The sequence below is a fragment of the Styela clava genome, chromosome 12, assembly GCF_964204865.1.
Source record: "Styela clava chromosome 12, kaStyClav1.hap1.2, whole genome shotgun sequence".
Classification (NCBI taxonomy): domain Eukaryota; kingdom Metazoa; phylum Chordata; class Ascidiacea; order Stolidobranchia; family Styelidae; genus Styela; species Styela clava.
Genome location: NC_135261.1, coordinates 10,248,031 through 10,274,067, shown reverse-complemented (window position 1 = coordinate 10,274,067; position 26,037 = coordinate 10,248,031). Strand labels below are relative to the sequence as shown.

At 32.4% G+C, this 26,037-nt stretch overlaps 1 protein-coding gene across 1 annotated transcript; it reads right to left on the bottom strand.

Moving 5' to 3' along the window:
- Window positions 1-267: 267 nt before the first annotated feature.
- On the bottom strand, window positions 268-20,578 carry LOC120329231 (NADPH oxidase 4-like). The gene is made up of 15 exons (XM_039395790.2): window positions 20,418-20,578; window positions 12,450-12,545; window positions 11,081-11,191; window positions 10,426-10,507; window positions 8,716-8,813; window positions 8,267-8,367; window positions 7,762-7,842; window positions 4,348-4,469; window positions 3,337-3,599; window positions 2,938-3,105; window positions 2,598-2,721; window positions 1,857-2,313; window positions 1,666-1,783; window positions 1,304-1,473; window positions 268-959 (listed from the first exon to the last, which is right to left on the bottom strand). The coding sequence occupies exons 1-15, from the start codon at window positions 20,472-20,474 to the stop codon at window positions 839-841; spliced, it is 2,169 nt and encodes a 722-aa protein (XP_039251724.2). The 5' UTR covers window positions 20,475-20,578; the 3' UTR covers window positions 268-838.
- Window positions 20,579-26,037: the final 5,459 nt, after the last annotated feature.

Genomic DNA, 26,037 nt, shown 5'->3' with positions numbered 1-26,037 from the left:
ACATATTTTAATCATTTTTGTGGTATTGATATATCATTGGCTCCTATTTTGTTGACATCAATTAAACTCAGTTTTCTCCAGTTCATCTTATCTTTCATCTGTAGTTTAATATTCCGCTTTGCAACTATTTATGTATTGATCACAAATCTAAATATGGTATATTTAAATATATTTATGTGAATATATTGATGTAACAATAAGTTTTCAATGACCTTATTAACAGGTGATTTTTAATTTTTCATAATATTGAAAAAATACTTCAAAATATTCTGTAGTGAAAATTTATTGAAGAAATAGTGAACTGTAGTATTAACAAAAATATGAAAAGGTGGATGAAAAATGAATTTTAGATGAAATATGAATAAAAAAATAACTGGCAGTATAGCAAAAATTCACTTATTAGTGAAAATATACAATATGAATAAATACACCTGGAGAATAATCATGAATGCTTACTTCAGAAGAGTAATCAAATCAAAACTAAAAGTCCTATTAGAAGCAACATCCAGAACATATTTTGACTTAAATTACTGCTCAGTGCATTGTACTAATATTGTTTGCTCTATTGTTTTTGACACTTGATCATTATAAATATTTTGATTGAAATGATAAAAAAATGAAGAAATATCGTATAAATAGTCTACTCATTTGCTTGGAGCATACTGGAAAATAAAAATGAAACAATAAAGAATAATACTGTTCTTCAACTCAAAATGGAACAAATGAAATATGTTATGCTATAAGCTTTTTTGACATACTTTCTTTCAACGCGATGAAATAATCAAGATAATCGTTTTAGTTGAATTCAGTTTTGAATTCTTAGGCCTACGCTATTAAATTAAAATGATTCTTTGTTGAAGATGAATTTTACTTTCTTTTTTGAGCTTGATTGTACACATTGTTTTCTTACTGCGTTATTTAGCGATCTTGGGCCACAGCAGAACACACCAATTGATGATCTAAAAGGAAAATGAATTAACATTTCGTTTAATATTGTAAAGTAATTTGTAAAAATGGCAACTTTACGGAAGAATGAAAAAAAAAGATTCTTAGATATTGCGTTTATCTCGTAGTTTGCAGTTTGACCATTCCATTGTCTCCCATTATCAGTTTATTAAACTGTGACATGAAATATATTTATCAAATTGTTATATTTCAGTATCTATTAAATTTGAATAGTTTGGTGAGGGTTGTCTCATTCGATTGAAGATGGTCTGGCATATATGTTAATGTTTTAGTACTCGCACAAGTTTGAGTAAACTTAGAAAGAAATTTCATTCAGCAAAATTTTAAAAACACCCACTTTTGATGTCGAACTGACAATTCTCGAAACGTTTCCTTGAAGTTCGGACGTCCGAGAAGGAGCCGACTTCGCTCGAGTTGAATTTCATGAAGACTCTCCTGCTCTTCGAGATTTGACGATGTTACATGTAGGTAAACATTCAATACATCTGGTAAATTTGCATCCCAAAGCTGTCGAATTGTTGAATAATTATTTGATTTGCCACATTTGTAAAATACAACATAAAAAAGGGAAAAGAAAACCGACGAAAAAACAATATAATTGCCATGACAAGATGGCGTATACGGAATTGGAATATAAAAAAAATGAAGAAATAAAGAGTAAGAGAGTGCTTTTAAATAGGGACAAAAAAAGCAACATACCTGTCTATTGACTGAGTTTATTAACTCAACAAACCACTCAAACGATTTGACAGTTTTACAAATCCAGATTAAATAAATTCTCCTGAGTTTTGATTTTTTTAGTACATGCTCTTTTTGTCTGAAAAGAAATTAACTTCATTTATTTTATAATTCAAAATTTATATGAACATCAAATAAACAAGTAAACTTACGATATTGTGTTAAGAACAGCTGCAAATGGCGTAATACCGATTCCCCCAGCAATGCATAGTGACACGTCGTATCGAAAAACATCTTGCATAGCACTGCCGTACGGACCATGTGCATAAAATTTTGGACATTCCGGTGATTTTTTAAAATCGAATTTAATTTGTGTGGAAGCCTTATTGTTTTCATTTGGTTGTAATGTGTCAGAAGAATATGGGCAAGACAATCCAACAGTTGATGTTTCTTTATTGTTTCCAATTCGAGAGTTAACACTCGTTTTCAATTCTCTCGTGTGTTCATTTTGAGAGAATCCACCCATGCGTAGCGGAATTTTATTGTGCTCGTCGGAAGAACACAAATCGAGAACGCAAGTATGATCGGCCCTAGAGTTGAGAAATCGAGTTTCTTTTTTTTCCAATGAAAATTCCGAACATCCGTTGAGAATTAAATTTTTTGCTTTTGCTGAAATATTGAAATATGAATTAAAGCATATTTTATGTTTTACATACACTTTTCCAAACGTCTCTAGCTTGGCATATTTTATAAAAATTTAACTTGATATTTTACTTTTGTTCAATATTACGTTTGTTCAAAACTATTAAATGAAAAGTTATTATTCGAAGTAATATCAGTCTTTCAGGAGCTTAATGTTATAGCCAATTTACGCGCTACTTCTCGAATACAGTTTGAAAAGCACAATTTCCTAAATATGTACTAAAGTTATTTCATATGAATAAATATCTTACTTGTCCACTCTCCGCGTACAAGCATATGTATCGTAAAATTTGGGTTTGATTCATTAGGAAGTGACGTTAAAGTAAAAGGATGTTCCTCTGCGAACGATATTTCAGGACAACGCAGCCACACGCTCTAGAATGTATTTAAAATAAAGTTTAATTTTTGTCAACAAGTTAATTTTTAATGCAGAATAACATCATGTATGACATTTAAGCATATTAGAATCATAATGGACACAATACAATTTTTCGCAATTACAGCTCTAGAATTCGTATTATTATAATAGCGAATTAATTGATTAATAATAGATAACTGAAAGGTATAATCTAATTACGAGTGATTACATACCTGTCCAGGCTTTGCTACAAAATTTTTCTGGTAAAACTCGAGTTCGATGACGTTATTCGGGTGTTCTTTTACGCTGACAATTTCTAGGGGAGCTTTAGAAAATCCAATATAACGAGAGATTCTTTCCAGAATATACAAGAGTAAGGGAACGCTTATCCACATCCATGCCTAAAGAGATTATATAAGTAAAAGATTATTTGAATTCATTTAGTGGTCACAATTTTAGAATACAAATATTGAAGTGCTACTTACAAACTCATTTGTTAGATAACTAAAAGGGAAACGATTCGATTCAAACTATATATGGCTGGTTAATCTCCAAGGGACATGCAAAGTATAATAACAAGACACCCAACGCAATAAATATTCTATTCTTGTGAAGAATGAATGATTTTCTACCTCCGTAGCACAGGATTTGAAAACTGGGTCCGGTTGATCACATGGTTGCAATCCGGGTTCGGGTCCAACTTCTGGCATGGGATGATGGGGTTCCGCTTCGGGAATCACATAAATCTTTTTCTCTGGCCAAGGATGGTGCTCTGGTTCGGGACGAGAGTGATTGTTGGAGCTTGTTTCCGGCATAGGATGACGAAATGTGTCTTCTGGTTCGGGAATGGGGTTTAAAATTTCACCAGAACCTTGCGATTTCATTTCTGCTACCACTGAAAAATATAAATTTTAATATTTTTCATCGATCCCAAGGTAGATGAATTGTATTAGCCATTCTACTGTCGAACAAAGAATTTATGCTAAATGATAAGTATATTTCCAAGGTATACTGTTAATTAACCGCAAGTGGTTTGATTTCGAATCGTTATTTTCTTCGTGGAACTTTTTTTTTAATTTTCAATCATTTATTTCGGACATTCTAATTTACATAAAAGTAAATTACAAGAAAACAACGCTCAAATATATCGACAAAAAGGCTAAAACATAGTAGTATCAAATATTCCACAGTACCGGTATAGTATATATATAGTAAAAAAATTCTCTGACCACCAGATCGCTGTAATGAAGTCACACCACCACACGGTGCGCTATTTTTAATTTTGGTGACGTCATCATACAAAACTTCAAGTGAAAACGTATCCCATAACACCCACAAAACTTTTTGAAATGAAAAGTAATAGCATTTCAGCGACAACAATAATCCTCAAACTCAAAATTTTAAAGCAATTGGTTTATTGGTTCCAATGCGATTTTTTTCACAACAACAAGAAACTAACAACAATTCAACAAACGATCCACGGGTGCACCTCCAAAAAAGTATTAGTCATTTCCCAATTGTAGGATGAAAATAGAAATAGTTTTGAATTTGTTTGTTGTAGTGCAATTTTAGATAAACATTTAGTAAACAAATTAGTTAAACAACATATATTACTACAGATTCAGAGAATTACTTTTACTCACCACTAGGCGATTCAGCTTCAGGAACAGGGAATATTGTGGTCCAATTTGTCCCATTTTCTTGGTACTTTACAAAACATCCAGGGATATGTTCTTTTGTATTGGATTGGTATTTTAAAATTCCACTGAAAAATAAAATGCAACATGTTTGATTAACATTAAATTAAGCAATAAAAAAAGAGTTGTCAAAATATTATTACTGTGTGGGTTATGATGCATCTAATGTTTTTAGACCAACTATACGATTTGGAGGTTTCTGACGCTAGTTTGTTGAACGTAGACGAACCCAAAATCCCATTTGGAATATAACAATCTGAGTATGCAAATTCACGCAAAGATGACTTTGTTGTTTTTCAATAAAATCTCATTTTGTCAAGAGTTAGGCGTACAAATTTTTATTGCACATTGAAGATAGCCAGCCTATTACCAATATTCAAATTTTTCTAAAAAATTGCCGTGCTGAATTGTGTGACAATCTATATCAATTTGAATATGACGAATCGTCAAAAATCTCGTTACGTTTTCTATATCTATATATATATATCAGACAGCAAATATCGTCTGTGCAGGATTCTAAGAACCGTTGTCTATTCGTCTAAATCTTATAAATATATCTTTAACTTATTAGGTCATGTAAAATTCTCAAATTTCTAAACGGATAGGGATTAGTTTTTAACGTCCCAACCTTTTAACAACAAAAGAAAATTAAGGTTTCATATTACATAGATAATGTGTTTCTAAAATAATTCAAAAACCTAACAATGGTTCATTGGCGCCGTATGCCATCCACTGGTATGAACCGTTATCCACGGCTTCAATATAGTTGATATTAAATATAGAATGTGAGCTAGTTTAATGAGATTTACCCTATCCAAATTTGTTCTTTTTTTTATTGAAATTAGGATTCATATGCAAATCATTTTGTTTTAGACATCGTAATTTCAGTGTCACGTTCACGACAATGTTTAATCTATTTTCAAATACTTCTGCAAATTGGTCATTAATTAAATGCACTTTCATAAACTGTTTCGCTGTTTGTGAAATACTATAACAAAGATTTATCTTTAGATCACGACGGCATAATTATTTTCTATAGTATTCTGACCTAAAAAGAGAGAAATCAAATCGCATATACTGTTGTAAGCGTTCACACGGTTATTTTCAAATTGTTTCCGTGTACGTTATCGTAACGCCTCAATTAGGAGTAAATCTTTGATGTTGTAGTAAATAGGTATTACATCGACTGTTTTGCAACGGATGTCACGTGCTTACTCTAAATCAAAATTCACACCCACACAAATTAAACTGCCTTCATTTATGAAAACATGGAAATATCATCTTTCTGTATTTTTATTTTGCCATTTTTACATTTGGATGGTATTTCAAGTTGTGAATAAAGTTTTCCGATTCACTTTACGACTCACTATTGTTTATATTTTTCTTCACGCCGTGTTTCACTATATGTGTTGTAAATAAATTTGTGAAATGACCTGAACCGAATAAATATGGGAGAAGCTGCCAAATGAACGATGTAATTGATCAAAATAGAATTGTTGGAAATATCAACATTAAACAGAAACTGAATATTATAATTAATGTTTTTTTTATAAATTTTTATTTTACGCCAAATCCTTTTAGTGACTGAAATACTGACGTTGAGGCGCAACTGGTATAACTCATTCCAAGTATACGTGGGTGTGGCTTTTATTCACGGAGAAATGGATGGATGTTTTAATCGCAGAGAAATATCATTTTATTTATCAAATCAGCTTTATTAATACACTCTGAATATGCAATTTAAATTCTACATTTTTACCGTTTTATGCTACTACAAGTTTTCAGAAATTTATCAATTTTGTATAATTTTATATTTACTGTATTACGAATGACCTCTTTTTGATAATTGTGAACTTTTATATTGGCAATAATTTCTCTATTCTTTTTTAGATCGCATTTTTTGTTTTTGTTTATTCTTTTTATTCATTTAATCATGCAAAGAACAATACTTGATATTCGAAACTCAACATATTCGTAGGCTTTACGTCAAGACGTTCACGTCTCTTCGACAAATATATTCATAGTTCAAGTACCAAAAGAGGTCAAACACACATGAAAATACGACTTTTGAAACCCAAAACAAATTAGACTAGAAAATTATCTCGAACATGTATAAAATGACCATTTTGGATAGTATCGAGTTTCAACGATGCAGACATGTAAATTAATACAGACAAACGATTTTCGTTACAGACTGCTCATTTAAGAATTTTCCAGATATCTTGCCGATTGCGCGTAAAGATGAATAGTGTGTATCACGTACTTTTCCATACAGGATACACAAGTTGTAGTCGTTGGTACTGCTTGAGTTCGACCTGAAGAGTGAACTGTCTTTGCTCGCAATTTTGATATGAACCTATCAAAAATCTATTATTACTAACCGCAATCGAAGTTTTGAACCTAATCATTGACAGCTTAAAAGCAGAAAACCCGTGCGAGACGCCAAATATTCTAAATATGTCGTTAATATGTCTAATTTTGCAACACCATATAAAAACCAAAATAAATGTTTCCATTTCGGCGTTTCGACATTTCGGAAATATTCAACAGAAAAACCAGACGCACTTGAAATCTGCGGTATTATTTGTAACAATTACTACAAATTATCGTAAGCCAATCCTGGTGCGAGTATACTCTACCGCGGAGAAATTCAAATAATCGTCGCGGTAGGAAATAATTTCTGGCTCAGAACTATCATCCATTCGTACATGATACAAACATTGAGTTGATCACACTGAGAACGTACTTAGCTGACTATTGCCTATCGCCGTGTTTAATTGGTGTCGATATCAAGGTGGCCTTTTAAAGCCAGCTTAAATAATCTTTTTGCCCAGAGGTACTTGAAACGCCTTTTATCAAAAACTTGTATCTCAAGTGCAAACTATGCCAAACGAGAAGTAACCGCTGAATTTGAAACCACGAAGATTCTCAGTTTTGAAAACGATATATTTTTTGAAATAATAGTATAATTCGAAAATATAAACAACCATTGAACCATATTACCTGAGTATGAAATACCGGTAAGGCGCGCCGTGCTAAGCGTTAGGAATACGCACCTCTGATTACTCCGCGCGGTTTGCAGAATTAGAAACCTGTGGGTGATAATTATGTGCGAGAAGAAGGCTGGACTCCTCGCCGTAGTAGGTTGGTTCGCATGGCCGCTGGGCGGTTACGGCTTCTGCCACCAACAAGTCGATGTCAACAAGTCTGAAACAAATAGCCGGCTGACTACTTTCATACCCGACATGGAATGGTAATCGGACGAGAGGCCGTGGTTCGCCATATGGTTAAGACGCCTTATCGACTTTCCTCTCCCCGAGATATTAATGTAAATCCTATCCTAAGAATAAAACAACTTACCTGCATGCGTGTATCAGAAGCAATGCATAGAACAAAATGAATAAATGATGAGTCTTCCAAAATCTTCGATAATTTACTCGTCTGTACAAACAAAAAATTGAAAAAAAAAAATGAAGAAAGTTAATAAAAAAAGGCCGTCACGTGGTTTATATATCACTAATTAAATTCTATCCTAATTTCTTCGTTACCCCTACTTTTTGTGATGTCGGACAAATATAACAAATTTTCTCGGTATGAAAAACATTATATCAGATGTATTATGACAACGTCTTTAAAGCATACTTTTGATTTTCAGAGGTATGCTTTATTTGATGTTCACCATTCAATGAGCTCAATACAATCACATCAATATTTTATTTTTTAAAGCCCTAACTTGGACCGCCAGTGCGAAACACAAACGAAAATCCGACAGCATTGATTCAAATGTCTTGCTAAAAACAAATCGAATATACTGTAACATTACTTCAAAGGCAGGGTATCTTGGGCTACCAAATAATAAACGTACCTCAACGGGCCTGAAGCCGTCACGGCTATTGTTAGCAAGCATGCGACCATCAGAACACCGGACACACCAGGAACTGACGTCGCAACAATTATTATAGGACTCTAAAAAGCAAAGAAAATATTCATTATAAAATTTGATCATGTGATATAGCTCACAACCCGTACACTATCAAAGTTTTGAATGAAACTTTTAACTATATGGTGACCATACAAGTTTTTGATCAAGATTTCAAATCCAATGTCTGCGAACTTCAAACATGAGGTAATAGTAAGGCCAGACTATGCTAAACTGAATCAGCATCAATCTTTTAAAATGGTGTGTATAAGTATTACCTGAGGCCAAAATTCGAACCACCGGGGAGAGTTACGGGTTTCTTCCGTCAATTTGTAATACAACCAACCGCAGAATTTTAAACATTTTCTGAAAAAGAGAACTAAAAACAACTGTACCTGATTGGCAAAAGCTGCAACGTTGATTGCTAGAAATCTCGTATTGAAGTATGTACTAAAATTCACAGCGTTAAAAGCGTGAGCTCCACAGTGTATTGCTGTAATATAAATTTATCGCATGATAAAGATAGTCGTTGATAAATAAATAAATATATAAATACTAAAGGTAAGAAATAGAATCATGTCGTATCGGACTAGATCACGTTAGATTCCAAGGTATACTGCTTACAAAATGTGTATCTGATAAAATACGTGACTCAATCTAAGCATCGTGGGAAATGGAATTCAAACTTTCTCAAACGAAGTAAATAAAACACGAAGAAAACATTGTTATTTTGGTAACTGACTATTTCCCAGAAGTAAACGGGTGTTTGTTTACTTCAATGACAAATTATAAATGACCAAAAATGCCGTCAAAAAACGAAAACTTTATTTCAATTTTTTAGTAATTGAAATATTCAGCATTCTTCTTTTATGTTTTTATAAATTCATGATCATACGGGGATACACGATTTGACACGTCGGTGCAAATTATACCGATAAAGAGTATTTGAATAATTTATATAAATTTTGATAATTTTCAGTGTCTTTGTTGGAAGCATACATGTCATTTTTATTCTTTTTCGAATTTCCGTCATGTCTCATTTGCAAGAACTTTTGTTATTTAATCGTCCAGTTCGTTTCCGACTTTGAATTCAAAATCAAACAATAAAAAACAAAAGATTTGGTGTCAAAGGGTCTCCTTGAGGAAGTCTGTGACCGAATGCGGTAGACTCTATTGTGTAAACCATGTTTTGTGAGAGTACCATCGGAAACATCTCTTGTAGGGTCAACAAGCTTGTCAATGCTTACAACTACGACGGCTGAACTCGAAAATGAGGAACAGACAACCACAAAGGTATGACGTCATAGAACAAATAAACATAGGATTAAAAATACTAGATCTTGATTTGATCTGTTCTCTAGTCTAGGTAAATAATTATTGATAATTGCAATATAGATTGGGTTTTAGTGCAGATTTAGAAATAAATATCAATTAGTAAACAAGTAAAAACATAATTTATTGATGTATTTTTAGAAACTTAAAAACAAAAGAAAAAGGGTTCCGATGAAATCATTCATGATGTGCATGGCGCAGTTTACTGCGCAACTTGCAAGGCGCAAGCAGTGTTAGAATTTGCTTCACATATAAGTTTTGAGAGAAGCTTAATGATGAAAATAGTATAAATTGCATATTCTTCAACCCCTAGAATAGTCTGAAAATTTGATGATCTGTTCCTAGTGGTTACAGCGCTTGAGCCCATCCTGTTGGAGCTATAGATAGGAAAACCGAAAATATTCTGATTTTCCACAAGTAGCTAACTAATAATATGTAGATAGTATACAATTGAAGATTGAAATCAAGATTTAAAACGTGGAAAATTTGAAAATCAAAGTTCACCAGTGAAATATAAGATAGATGTTTTTGGAATAAAAATAATGGAACATTTGTTACAAATTTACTTCTAATCACGAAGACTAATGTTCAAAATTGTTCAAACGAAAACACCAAAGTATTCCGAGAAATAGTTTCCCCACAGTTGTCGTTTCAATCTACACGAAGGGAAAGACAAATATTTTGGACCCAAACACTTGCGGGTAAAGTGCAAGTTTATGGATTTGTATTCCGGCCATAATTAGTATTTACAACAAATAAATTGCGCAACTCACCTGACATTAAACACAGCATATACGCACAAGCAATGTGAAATGATTTGCTTTTGTCCATTAGTCTTCTGCATTGCCTGCAAACCTGAAACAATTGTGAAATCAGATTTGAAAAATTATCCGTATGAGCAAATTCAGACTAATTTAAATAATTGATTTAATATAATTTCGCAGTATTTTCATTTTTTGCTGACTGGATGTTTCCACGAAAAATCAGATAAACACGACAACACCAAATACCATAAATGGCGTTATAAGATTGATAACATTTTTCTCAATTTAAACTAAATTCAAGTTGAAATGACATCAAAGTTTGATATATGATGAAAAATTACAGAAAACTTGGTTTATTGAAACTTGTTTTTTGAACATTCATCAAGTTTTTGAAGGTGACCAAATATTATTATTATTCTCCTTAATTATCTTCTGAACTGAACTTTAGGACATATCATAATTTATCTTATATTATCCTAGACACCGGATATACCAAATGGTTGGGGTTCAAAGTTTATTATACATAAATAATTACTTCTGGAAAATCGCGATGAGCATTTTTCCTTACGATAGAATCATTTGACCTATTAAATTCAGTGACTTTTCAAAAATATGTAACAAATCTGGTACCATTGGTCACCCAAAGAAAGTGTAACTTACTAACCCAAGGAAAACTTCTCAATATCCGTAAAATACCTCTACACATTGGCAATAATATCACACATGCGTTTAAATTAATGCATGCTGCAGTTGCTCTACTGATGCATAATCCATACTGTAAAAAGAAAATAAATCATAAAATAACAAAGCAGAGTTGTATTAAATTCATTTTTCCGGAATCAGCGATTGGAATGAGTTTCATATGCATGAAATAACAAAAAATGCTTTTATGAATTCTGCAATTATGAATTAAAATTGCATATATGTCGATAACAATGACATGTACCGGAAATCTGCATCTGCGTGTCACCAACCGGATAAATTTGAGCTCAAAACCCAAAATATGAAATATTTCGAAACATTTCTAATTTACTAGAATGTCAATAAACTAAATAATATTCGTTCAAGTTAAATCAGACAAGAAATAAATAGCCGCATTTTCAAAATACTTGCTGTGTAGCAATGTGATAAACGCTGAGATTGATGAAAAAAATACGACATTCATGTACACAGTATATTTATGGATACTGAATGTCAACATACTGCATTTAATTTTATTCTGAATATTCAACAGTGCTATAAAGTTACAGACAAATCAACTAGAATTGTAAGTGCAAACAATGCGCGGCCCCTAAACTAGAAAGACATCTAATTTTGGAAAAGATTCCAACCGCAATATCTCTGTAAAAGGTGTTTTAAATTTTAGTATTGCATTTTTAAAATAACTCTGCGTCCTCAAAATCGAGATATCTCCTTCTAACCACAAACTGCGACAATTAACATTCCTCGACTCGAATGACAGTTAATCCAACGCAAATAAATACTTAAATCGGTGACTGCACAATCCAAACATACTAAATCCGTAAACAATTTAAAAGGCTTGATTTCGGCATATTTGAAAACACTATATATTGTCAAAACAATAGCAAAAAGCGTGGAAATTTTGCTGAAATTCTATACTATTTTTTCATCGTGATAATAAATTGCAAGTCAAAAGAGAATTTAGTTTCAGAAAGTCATAGTCGTGTTTGGGATTTTATAGATATAATTTTTCAATTACACATTTCTGTGAAGAAAATTTGTAAATTCTGCACTTAATATTTACAGGAATCAAAAATTTGTAAAAGTAAGCAAAAATTTAATTTACCGATAATATTGTAAATCTGTTGTGTTTTTACCAATATCATTAGTATTTTTGACAATAAAACATTTATGGTTTTCAACAAAACTTTTCAAAGTATTGGGCAATGAGGCAACAAAATACATCGTAAAAAGCAAATTTTTAACAGCAAACCATCATATTGAAATTTTATCTTTAAAATTGTAAATGTGAAAACTTTGAGAATAATAAAAATAACAGGATGAACTCTCACCCCGAGCATCTGGTGAAGATAATAAAATTGTGGTCCGTAGTAATAATAGATAAACGTGAAGTAAAATAAGATAGTGTTGACTCCAAGCCACAACACCTGTAAAAGAAATAAAGACGTTGTTGAAGATCAAATGTTACCAATTTTTGTTGATGGAATAGAGTACGGGTAAATACCACCATTGAACGTTCAAAATCCAGGAATAAAACTATGAATTCACCAACCATCTTGACATCAAGTTGGGTATGGCGAATAAATAAAAATCAAATTATTTTCCACACTAGTTGAATTTGCTATTAAAAATGTCGAATTAAATGAAGTGGTCAGGCTACGATGATGAATAATAAACTGATAATAAAGATGAATTGAATTAGAGAACCAGATGGATGGTTGCCTGGTATTTGTTACCATAAGACCACACGAGATTGAATATGGTTGAAACCTCATTTGGGAGCTAGGCATCATAGGTGATCACCATGGATGATTAACAGAAGAAAAATCAAACACTGTAGCCATGCCAGGAATCGCTATATTGTTGGACTAAATTTTTCGCTTTGAGAGACTTCGATGTTTCTTCACATCAAAGCTTTGTAAGTTGGTTTTGAAAATTTTCTCGCTATTTTTTTCAAAGATAAATGTCTCACGTAAAAGCAAGAAGCTGTGAAAATGATACGGACGCTTTCGTGACATGTGACCCACTCAACACCATTAGGTTTTAAATATATTGGTCAAATTGTCATTATCTTATAAAAGTAGCAAAGAATAAATAGAAATTTTGGTATTCGGCACTAAAATTTCCCGACATTAAGATGCTCAACGTTCCTACGTATAGAGGTAACATGCATGACGTGTTGTCATACTTGATTTATCATATTTTATTACAGTTTTTAATCATATAATTACTCGCATCAATTTTTAATTACTTATTCTAAGGAAAATATTCCATTTCTCATTTTTGGGGCGTGGAATAATTAATCACAGATTCTAAATTGCCAATTTCGAATCTTTAGTCTAAATTATACTCACGTGCAAAACTAATTATGTACCGCCCTTGTTTTATTGTAATGACCCAGACTTTGGCACAGGTTGTCATTACTTTTTAATTCTTACCGTACTGGAAATAAATGAGAGTCTGAACCATTCAAAATGGATTTTTCAAAGTTTAAAGTAAAAATTTACAAAATCATTTTTCAAAACATTATTGCTCGGAAGGACTCCTGAATGTAAAAATGATGCTTTTTTAAATACCGCAAAATTGATATTATTTTTCAAATATGACACGGAAACAGATGACTTGATAACAAATGATAAGTGCAATCAAATGTATTATTGTTCTAATTTGGCAAAAGGTCATGTGGACTGGTTTCCGCCTCTTCACCCGTTACTAGTTCAAAACATTGGTTCTTGTGGGCAAAGCTCATATTTCATTTTTTTTTATTCTCAATTTTTTGGACTTTTTACCTCTTGTCTTGTACTTTTCATAAAAGTAACCAGTTTTGTGGATAAATAAATTTACAGAAATTTTCTAAAAATGGAGTATACTTACATAAATATAATATAATATACCAGATACACAATAAGTAAAAAAGCTTCGGATGGATTTCCACGTGATGACGCAATTTTTGCAAAATTTGTAGTAAAATGGATGAAGAGAGATATAAAATAGGAAAAATATATAATCAATGATCTTAAATAGAGTCACTCTGTAATCTTAAACTAATGAAAATACTAAAGCGTTGACAAATTAGTTGGAAAAATGAGAGTTTTGTACCAACAGCAACATGACCAACTATAATTTATCAAATTCTCTTGTCCAATTTACTCCTTACAATCCTATTCAACAAGACGGTCAATCCGTGACTAATAAAAATCAATTAGGTTGGCTCTCGTTAGCTATGCCAGTTTGGATGAAAAAAAGAGAGTAAAATTTCGATTTCATCTAAGGGGAATTTCTTTCGCCAGTCATAATATTAATCAAAGTCGTTCTTTTGCGCCACCAGACAATCTGTCTAATTTGACAGCAAAATTTATTGATCCATTTTGTTGTGCTTTGACGCTAATGATGAACGTCATTGTCACAAGATGGCACTTTCTAAACAGTTCTGAAACTTCACCATTTACAAAGGTCAAATTTATACTGATGGTTTCCATATATGACATCCGGTATTGTTCATGCACTTAGGCGATATGATTAATACTAATTAATTAGGCTGATTTTAATTTGTACCATTAGATTGAGTAATACGTTTTTTTAAATAAAGTTTAGTTTAAAACAGGTTTGACATGAAATATCCGGAAAAAGATACTTGAAATTATGACAGAAATAAATCATTTTTTAATTTGCAATTAATTTTCATGTATGTCATAAGCGTCAGTGATCGGATTTGATGATTGTTTGAAACAAAAATAGACGGACCTGCCTGGCGTTGGACACAATGAACTAGGCCATCGCCCTGACATATGCCGTGGACTAGAGCTATATGGGCCTCAGATTTCTGAGAACTTTTTTGGCACAACTTGCATGACGCAATATTTCTCCCAAATTCATTAGTTTTATAAATTAATCAACATTAAATAATCCCAAATTAAATTAATCCTTTTTGGAAATGAATGATTGTGGGACGATGCTCTATGACGGTGGTTCTTGAAGTATGGGTCGCGACCAAAGCATGGGTCGCGGAAGGTCTAAAAATGGGTCGCGCCCGGGCCATGGCCAAGGTGTTCTAAAAGAAGGGGCCGAATCTGTCAGCTGATCCAATGTTCCAATTTACCCTAAACTTTGGTATTTGAAAACTATACCATATTAAATCTCATGTACGGAAAGAACTGTCTTGAGCGCATTGTTGCATCCCAATTTATATAGATACCAGTCACGTGTCTTGTTTTATGGTGTCGATAACCATGCACATCGCTTGTCGTTTTGTTGACCGCGCAAAATTCAAGTAAATTCTCTAAAAATTGAATAAACTTACATAAATATATTATAATTTACCAGATACTACATAAGTAAAAAATCTTCGGATTGATTTCCACGTGATGCCGCAATGTTTGAAAAATTTGAGGTAAAATGGCTAAAGAAAGACTTAAAATAGGAAAAATATATAATCAATGGTCTCAAATAAAGTAACTCTATAATCTTAAACTACTGATAATTCTAAAGCGTTGACAAATTAGTTGAAAAAAATGAGAGTTTTGTATCAACAGCAATATGACCAAAAATAATTTATCAAATTCTCTTGTCCAATTTACTCATTACAATCCTATTCAACCGAACGGTCAATTCGTGACTAATGAAAATCTATGAGGTTGACTCTTGTTAGCTATGCCAGTTTTGATGGAAAAAAGAAAGTAAGATTACGAGAAAAGGGAATATCCTTCGTCAGTCTTATATTGATCAAAGTCGTTCTTTTGCACCACTAGACAATCTGTCTATTTTGACAGCAAAATTTATTGATCAATTTTGTTGTGCTTTGACGCTAATGATGAACGTCATTGTCATAAGATAACACTTTCTACACAGTTCTGAAACTTCATTATTTACAAAGGTCAAATTTATACTGATGGTTTCCATATTTGACATCTGGTATTGTTCATGCACTTAGGCGATATGATTAATACTAATTAATTAGGCTGATTTAATTTGTACCATTAGATTGAGTAATACGTTTTTTAAATAAAGTTTAGTTTAAAACAGGTTTGAAATGAAATATCCGGAAAAAGTAACTTGAAATTATGACAGAAATAAATCATTTTTTATTTTGCAATTAATTTTCATGTATGTCATAAGCGTCAGTGATCGGATTTGATGATTGTTTGAAACAAAAATAGACGACCTGCCTGGCGTTGGACACAATGGACTAGGCCATCGCCTTGACATATGTCTTGGACTAGAGCTATATGGGCCTCAGATTTCTGAGAAATCATCGGAAAAGATTTCCATGACGCAATATTCCTCTTAAATTCATTAGATTTGAAAATTTATCAACATTAAATAATCCCAAAATACGTTTATACTTTTTCGGAAGGAGTTACTCCCTTGTATTTCATTTATATAGTTCTTTTTCTTTTTCCAACTGAATTTCGGATGGAACAATATTATTGACTATAACATTGATCATATTATTTTATTTTTTATTTGATCTTGCTAGAAAAATTATATATTATTAATTGATAGATTTCCAAGCAAAGTTGAGGGCGAGGGAGTAATTAAAAAAAATTACTCACTAGTTACACATTCTACGTTTTAATTTGAAAACCTTGTAAATTTTACAACGAAAATATAATAATAAATTCTTTAATCTTTTAAAAAAAAAAAATCGAGGTCTACTGACGTTGATGATGTACCTGTTTCTGTTGCGTTTTGTGGAAGGATATGTTACGATTTAGAAAGTAAACACCGTATCGTTACGTAACTGGTGTCAAATTTAATGTTGCATGCATGCGAGACAAACGTGCACGATAAATGCCGGCTATCAGATTACCAAATGTTTTGTTTTGTGTTAATGCATTTCTAATTGTCTGTCAATGCCATGGTATCGAATTTCTTCGACACTTGTGTAGAATATGTCATAGAATTATAGAAAAAATCACATTGCTTTGGGTTATATATTAGTTTCAATATTGTTGAGATAGGCAGGAAGCCAATGATAAAAATTTGAAGGTTTTTTATAATAATGACAACTATCTTTAAATATTTACATTGAAATTTTTGATATTTTTATGATTAATCGGTCTTGCAATAATTTTACTTATGTAATTCTTATTTTCTCTAATTTAACCAAAAAATATTTAACTCTTGAAATAAATTTATAACATCGTTTGCTACGCAAGGGCCAAAGATTATGTGCTTTGGAAATATTCCCGACTTGAAGTACTGTAAAATGCAAAATAATACCATGCTTTTTCCTAACAGACAGCGTAATAAAAATTACGCTATTTTTTGAAAATACCAACACGGCCTGGCACGCTTGGCCTATTACCAATCCGATTTATCTTCAAATATTTTCTAATTTAGGCTTCTGTAATAGATGGCCGCGGCTCAAACACAAAAATGATCTTTGTCACGTACTTCGCCTTGCATAAGTAATAACATATCGGATAATAGTGATAAACTGCATTGTGACCGACTTTTTACAAATACTTTTCTTGTATGGTCAGCAATCTTATCAAGAACACAATTTCAAATATGATCAGTAAATGTAAAGGTAATTGACAGTAATTTAACAATAATTAAAATGCTTTCGAATGGCCGTGTGAGGAAGGAAGATAAAATATATAAATTTTTCAACATCGTATCTATGAAATTTATCGAAAATATATTGTTGATCCCGAATTTTTCGAGTTTGTATATTTCATTATTGCTATTAATAATAAATATCTAGTAACCCAATACGCTTACGAGTCCAATATTACGATTTCGCACTTAACATTTCGATGTACCCCTTTTGACACGTTGCGTAATTTGTATGAATAAGCATAAATTTTATTGCAAATAAGTATGAGTAATAAAAGGTTCCAGTAACCGAATGCGGAGATTCTCAGCAAAATTGATTTTTCGTGGTATGGAATTATTAATTCAAATTGCGGGTTTCCAACTTGTGATCAGAGCGGGCATCGCTTACTCCGACTAAATAAAATTTGAAACTGAACAAAACTTTTCAGTTTGGGGGATTACAAGTTCAGAGGCCATTTGATTATCTAATCGGGGAAATTGCTTTTATAATCGACGACTTGAAAAATTCAATTATATTTCAGAATATGACAAGTGACTGAATTTTTGTGGTATCGACGATATAATAAAATGTATGCAAGATAGTATTCAATTCGCGAAAAATAACGACGTCGATAATACGGTTTGAATGGTAATGCGTACTCGTACGATGTATTGTCCGATTACAGTTCGAGTCTGGCATGGGTTGATGGGTATATCAGACCATTCCAGGGTTTCGAACAAATAAAAGTGGTTGGCGGAGGAAGCCCGAGCCGATCACTAACGATTTCTCGAACCAAATTTAGCGATTTTTTAATTGATTGCTGTCTCACCTGTAATCAATTTATACAGAACCTTCCTCACGTGACGTTGCTGCCAATATTAAGAGAATCGTGACGAAACAATTATCCAATTTTTGTTTGTCAAATAGATACAAAAACGTGGTATTTGTACAATTGGTTTAGCAAATTCACACATTCCCCAGCCTGTAATTTCCCAAGTTATATATGAACAAGTGAGCGTTATAGATTGATACGAAATTTTAAGTAAGGTTTATCCGCGATACACGCTTGGATGTATGTGCAAATGTATCTAAACTTGACAAGTTCAAAATATACATTCTCCCACGTCAAAACCATTATTTACAGAGCTTAGTCGGTGAAGTTTTATTTTTTAATTAGTTGAAATAACATAGTCTGTCCGCTAGTCAGTGAAGATAAATACGTAGAATTCCTTTTGGTAATCAATCTATCAAAAAATATTTGGGGTGTCGTTGAACGATTACTTTTGCAAAATATAGCTCAATTTTCGTATTTGCGTCTGATTTTACAGCTGAGTTGGGTTTTTAAAAAATGTACAAAATAATTTTGTAAAAAATTAAATAACATTTTTGCAGAACTAGTGTATTGTGATAATAAAACACATTACCATGTTATTATATTATTTTTGGATCTGTTATTACCAAATTTTAATTTAGTACATGCTTTATTCTCACGGATTTATTCTACGATTTGCAATGTGGTTTGCTACGATTGTGACGTATGCCCACCTAAAAACCTTGCGGAGAAAGCGTTAAACTCGAAAAAGGTATTACTTCGTTTCAGTTCAATTAACCATGCAAAATATGGAAGTTTTGTACTAAAAATTGCTCGCTTGTCTATCTTTAAAACCACTTTGGAAACCCCCGCCATTCAATATAGCCCGATTTATAATTTGAAAAGTTCATAAATTTCTTGAGTATTCTTTTACATATATGCTATGTTTTTTCTGACTCATGCCGATGAAATCGAGTCGAAAAGTGAAAAGTATTAATCGCACTGCCGATGACACAGTATCCATAGCAACAGCCCCATTTACATATTCCGATCAATTCAGATTAAGAATGAACATAAATTCGATTTAGTATGCATGGCCCACACGTAACTTAAAACTTATTATTATATGACACGTGTGACAACACACGCAGAAGTTTTGTAATCATATTGTACGAAATACCGACTACCTCGTTTAAAATCGAGACGCGACTTCCGTCTTTTTAACGGAGGCTAAAGCCAAAGAGAAATGCTTTTAAATATTGATTTAATTTATTGCTTGATCGCTTATAACTAGTCGCCGTTATTTTCTTGACTGTCTATCAGATTCTGCAGTGTCGAAGTAAATATATAGAATAATTGGTCTATCTAATATAGAAAATGTTTATCGTTTGCGGTATTAAAAATTAACAGTACGTTAGAGCAACAGCACAAATTCTGATGGAGTATGGATTGCCATAACTTGACTATTCAGAGATAAGCACCTGCATGACAATGCTGAATACAATTTTAAAAAGACGCAATTGAGGCAGTTTGACCTTTGTATTATGCGAAGAAAGACGATGCAATAGTGTTACTGCTTTGTTTCATCATTTCAATTACAGTTAAGTATATAATTCTTGACTGAACAATATTTAAAATCGAATAGTCGAAGCAATCGGAAGGTTATCGTTCTTGTATAGTTTAACATTTATATATGAATATATATGTACATAAACCATATGTGCGAATGTACCACGTATAAACACTAGTGCTAGAACAATCCTACAATTAAACACCATTTATGCTTCGACGTTATGTGTGTAATTCCAGACGTAACAACGAAAACAAAAATTATGTGATTTAAATACAATTCCACTTGAAGCTATTATAATAATGTTTAAAATTACTCGTTTTGTTCTCAAATTAATCCAAAAATAAAACAAGGTAGTTGGCGGTCAAAACACTCACCAGAATCAGCAGTTTGGCGCCTTCGTTAACGAGATAATTTCTTACTCGAGGCAGCATTGTCGTTTTCTTGATAATGTAAATTCTTGAGAACTTGGAATATGTTAATTTTTGCGTTACAATGCTAATAACACAGTATCATGATATTATTTTCCTACAGAAAGCAAATAAAATCGAATACATATTTAGATTCGTACTGCACTGAACCCCATTGTGATTTTGGGCATTCGCTCTAATATAATAACTAAATATAATTTAATACTTTATGAAGAATCTCCTCACTTGTTGCTATTTTTGAATAAAATTTAAGCCTTCATGACCTGTAACTATTGGCTAAATCTTACGCATATCTTTTATACTATAGCACTTCTGATTCGCTACCTCGTATTACGAAGCGAAATGTGTATTTTATCACACCAGGGCATGCGCGATCCAATGAAAAATTTCGTATTTGCATATGCCGTCCACGCGTCATCGCTCGGCATATAAATGTCACCCACGACATATTTTTGTCCAACAAAGAAAAATCTTCGACTGTATTAAAAATGTCGTTATGTCTCAATTGCCCTCGTTCGCGATCTCTACAAAAAAGAAAAAACAAAGAGCATGAAAATAAATTTTCCTGTCTGGCTGAGGCCGAACAGCTGATCGAAGCCATTTGTGAAAAGTCATTCGCAAATACCAGCATTTATACCGGCATGATACGGCTCGTTAACTTTCTCTCCAACAAAGATTTTAAACAAGGAAAAAATCTCTCGTTTTCCGCTCTCAAAGATTTCTTGGAGTCCACTATAGATTGAGCTTGGTCAAGTTTGAATTATAGCAAGAAGAAAAACAAATTGCACTTTATCACCGACTATATTTTGCACATCCTTGTTTCCTCTCATATGAGACAATTGCTTTTATACACGATTCATCTATAAATTATGCTTGGCCATTGTATTACTTACTCCGCCTTCTTGCTTAAATTTTTTAGGGAATGTGTATTCTTATGATTCGATAAGGCAGAAAATATGAAATTAAATGTAACTTTTGCTTGTTGAAAGTAAACCAAACTTTCCTCAAATTGGTATTTACCTGTTTTTGAAATTAGCTTACAAATGGTTTCCAAATATGAATCTTATCCAGTTTATTGAATATTTCAGAAATGTTATGTCTGCTTTTGATAACATTTCTGGTATTTGTCAAATATTTATTAGGTTTGGATCTTTCTCCGCAATCAAAAATTGATCCCGATTACAAATGTCATTGCGTGTCGGTTATCCGTGTAGTCCCTGCTTTCTTGTGTGTAAAACAGACAGATGAATATAGTGAAAATGAAAGCGAAAAGTGGAAGGGACTTAAAATAAATACAGGGATGTGTCAACAAATGATGGAGGTGATCTGGCAGTAACTGAACAACAGCACTGGATCGATAATCGAAATTTTCACAAATGAATGAAATATGACAAAAGAAAAATAAAAGAAAAGAATACATATTTCAAAATATATTGTATTATAGTTTTTTTTTTTGAAGAACTAATCTATCTTGACAAGTACAAGACCATAAATAATGTCATCAATACGTGTGTACCATATGAATTCAAAAAATTAAAAATATCCTTGATATTGGTACATTTCAGTATTACGCTTGTCTTATCTTTATATATCTTAAAACGAGGTGATTTGATGATTACAAGAAAAGTGGTTTATATTATTCATCTATTCATAACTGGCAACAAAAATAAATGAATTATTTCAGAGGAATTTATTTCTACGTTATTTTACTGTTAGTTCGTTATGAGCATGGCCATACTTGTTTCATAGTACCATTTATATAATACCCAAACATGATCAAAATTTGTTCTATTTTGTGTTAAGTTTTGACTTGCGATTAACGAATGAACTGGAAAGGAAAAATCTTTCTTCCGATAATTCGCTTATTCATGTCAGATCCATTAAATATATCTTGCTAATGAATTCGTTTTCTAGCGAGCACTAGATCGTTTCCGTTTGTGTTGTGATGACGTCACGAATGGTCTGTAAGAAGAATCGGACTGAACGACGAATAGATGTTTCATGAATCGTTTAGAATCCGACTTCCAAATTTATCACAACGAACAAAATTCTAAATTGTGAATTGAATGTTATAAATAGTTTTATTAATTGATAAGTTTGGCTGCGAATGGTATTCCTTCCATGCCACTCCAATTTAGAGGGTCCGAAAATGTTTAATTGTAATTATAAATACCGCTTGGATTTTTTTATATTCAAGAGCTATTTTAAGTTTTATTGGAAAACATATGTTCTTTTGCAATTGGAAATCCGAAACAAGATAAATATGAACAGAAATGAAAATTCGCCACATACTAGAAAAATTGTCATACTTTAGTAATTATAATCCGAAAATGTATTTTTTTCAATTTAGTCTAATATACGTCTTTCCCTTCCTTCCAGTCTCCCAATTCGAACTGCCGTATTCTTTCACTGTACAAGTGGGGTTTATGGTTTGACTAATCAAAACACTTTGTTTTTCTATTAATTGAAATGTGTTTATCATATCAATGTCAAATAGATTTGGTAACATACATATTGTTATTAAAAATTGTTTTTGTTGCAATAATATATGTTTTGTCATTTCTGCTAGTTTTTCAATATTTGACGTCATTGGATATAAAGGAGAAATGGTCACTTCTGACCGGCGGGCATTTTGCTGACCAGTATATAAACATAATGCAATACACATAACTGTAACAGTTTTATGATATCGGCCGCTTAAACTGTTTTGTTTATGTGTTATTTTACGATCCTTTTCTCTTGTTGATTGCCTGAATATCACGTGACTTTGATGTCATTGTGTGAATCCAGACGAATGGTTTTATGAGAGTCAACTGGTATCGGTGGAAGGTTTCGAAATTAATAACATTTTTCGGTTAATCAACATACTTGAGTTTTTAGATTTATATCAAAAGCTGTGTTGTTATTTAGCATTTTCTTTTGGTATTGACATGACGTAATCTGGGAATGTTTGCCAGTACATAGTGATTAATGCATTGACCTAACTCGATAGATTCCAATGTCCTCAAAACCTTTACCGCGCGAAGGTTTGGCAAATTAGGCAGAAAAGTCAAATCGGAAAGATTACTGACAATACAATGAATCACTGGTTGTACATAGCCTTGTTCAGAGTGATAACGTGACTTGGATACGTTATGCAGTAAGGTCATTATTTCGGCAATGCGTAGCCCATCCTTAAATGACTGCTTGTCGACTTATTATCGGATTCGATCGTTTGAAAATATCCATAAATATCTTTTTCGGATATATTTTAGGTTACTGCCATTGTTTCCGTAAATGTTTGCTCGTTACACCAAAACCATTGATAAAAAGACACTCGATAGGAAATTGTCATCAAAAACGAATGCGGTAATTGATATATCACCCGACTTTCGGAAATTAGTTTTTCGAGGTTATAAATGTTCTTTTTGAAAAACAATTATCATCTACTTTGACATTTAAAATTCTGGTTTTCTGACTCCTAATTATCTGTTTCATTGAATGTCATTTTTATATAATGTATGATGACATTTTGTGAAATATTTCGGAAGTTCAAAAGTTTGCATATACTTATTGTTTCACAAATTACGAGAAATAATGCCAGAAAATCTTTTTTATGGATTACGTTATATATATATGAGTTTAATTTTGCCATTGACAAATTAGTCTGGGAACATTAGAATTAATTTATAAGAAATTTTTAAATCGCTTGAATATAAAATTTTTTTTGAAAAATATGCATTTTATTTATTCAAAATTTAATGCCTACAAAATCCGTCTAATCTGCATTTGAGTTAATATCCGTCTACGTGTGAGGTATGTGATTTTAGAACTTCTCTTTATGAAATAATTGCGATGGGTTTAGCACCGATAATTTCAAATTCACAATCAAAATTTTGTCTTGAGTCAGTAGTATAAAAGTACTAATTCATTTTTTTGTTCAAACATACTAAAATGAATAGCAAAAAAACTTGAGCCCAGAATCGGACCCATTAAGATTTTTAGTATGATAATTTCTCGTTTATTTTATATGGAGTTAATCGTCCGGTTCACACTGAATGCATGCTATTCCATCCTCCGCAATGGGTGGCATGTGGCTAATAGGTGACTTGTCAAACATATTAAGAGTTTTGATATGGTTACTTAACCTTCGTGTGTCCCTAAAAGCCTGGTGACTAGTGATTACCCACTGTCATATTAAGTTGACATGTATTTTAAAGTTTAAACCACATTCATCAAAAGAATTTGCTGCTAAAACAATTTTGAAATAATACCGCCATTTCACGTTTATGGACATAAAATGATTTGGTATATTCGATTAAATGACGACACATTTGGTTTATAGATAGATATAGTCAATACACTAAATTTCAAGACCTTGGCACTTTGGAAATTGGCGTACCGTGTACCTACCTATAGGTGTAGAAATAGTGACTCTTTAGATGATTTTGTGAAAGATCGGTATTTGAAACACATACTCAAATTGGAACCATCATTGAAACCCTGTTCGAATTTCAACTGTCACCTTAAACTGATCCGCATCAAATTAGCTGGAATTTTTTTGTATATTTACCAGCTTGTAACAGTGGATTGTACCGCTCTCGGAATAGCCTGTATTTGGATATAAACAACACATATCGTTTTTGGACCTCCTGAAGTATGCGCACCAAGATGGCGCACAACCTGAACTCAGGGTGTGTACCAGGTTATGCGACATCTTAGTGCGCATACTTCAGGAGCACCTCGTTTTTAATAGTTGTGAATTATTATCACGTCTTATAGTTGTACCATTCATTGGAAACATTCATAAAAGTTTCTAATATAAACAGCATTTATTGGACTCGGAACAGAATTCGATCTAACATTTCAGTCACTGTCGGATTTTTGCCGGATTTGACACAGCACTACTAGTGGTGAAATGTACTTGGAAAATGTAAACGAACGTATTTCGTATCGTATATCACGCAAGATATTTGACACTGGGTGGAAGATATCCAGTTGCTGAGGAAAGATAAGGGTAACTAACTGCGGAGTCGAGTCAAAGGCAAACACTGGACTGATATATCACTCAAATACTTGTGGTACGGTATGTAAACAATTGACAATGGGTAAAAGATCTAACAAAATTTAATAGCGCAATTTGAGTTTTTAAATTATTTTAAAAATGGAAATGGACCGAATAACAAATTTTGTAGTAACTGCCACATACCTCGTCACAAATTGAGCGATGAGGTGCGCATGTCTCGCTCGTGCCGAGCACAAAATTCCAATGTCAATTTGCGGTTCATGTCAGGTGTTTTGTTACAGTCGAGACAATTGTGTGCAACTTTCTGTGGTTTGCAAAATGCTTTGAACGGATCAAATAGGTTCATTTAAAACCTGTTAAGCTAATCGAAATTTAGTTTGAATAAAGAGTGTCAAAGGTGTCATAACTTACCTTCAGTAGCGTGTAGGAATCTGAGTGAGGAGATAGAAAAAGTTGAGGATCTTATTTTCATTTTTTATTAAAAAACAACATTCAATATTTTTTTATTTTTTATTTATTCCATTTATATGTGGCGCCCAATTGGTTAACGGGACTGATTCC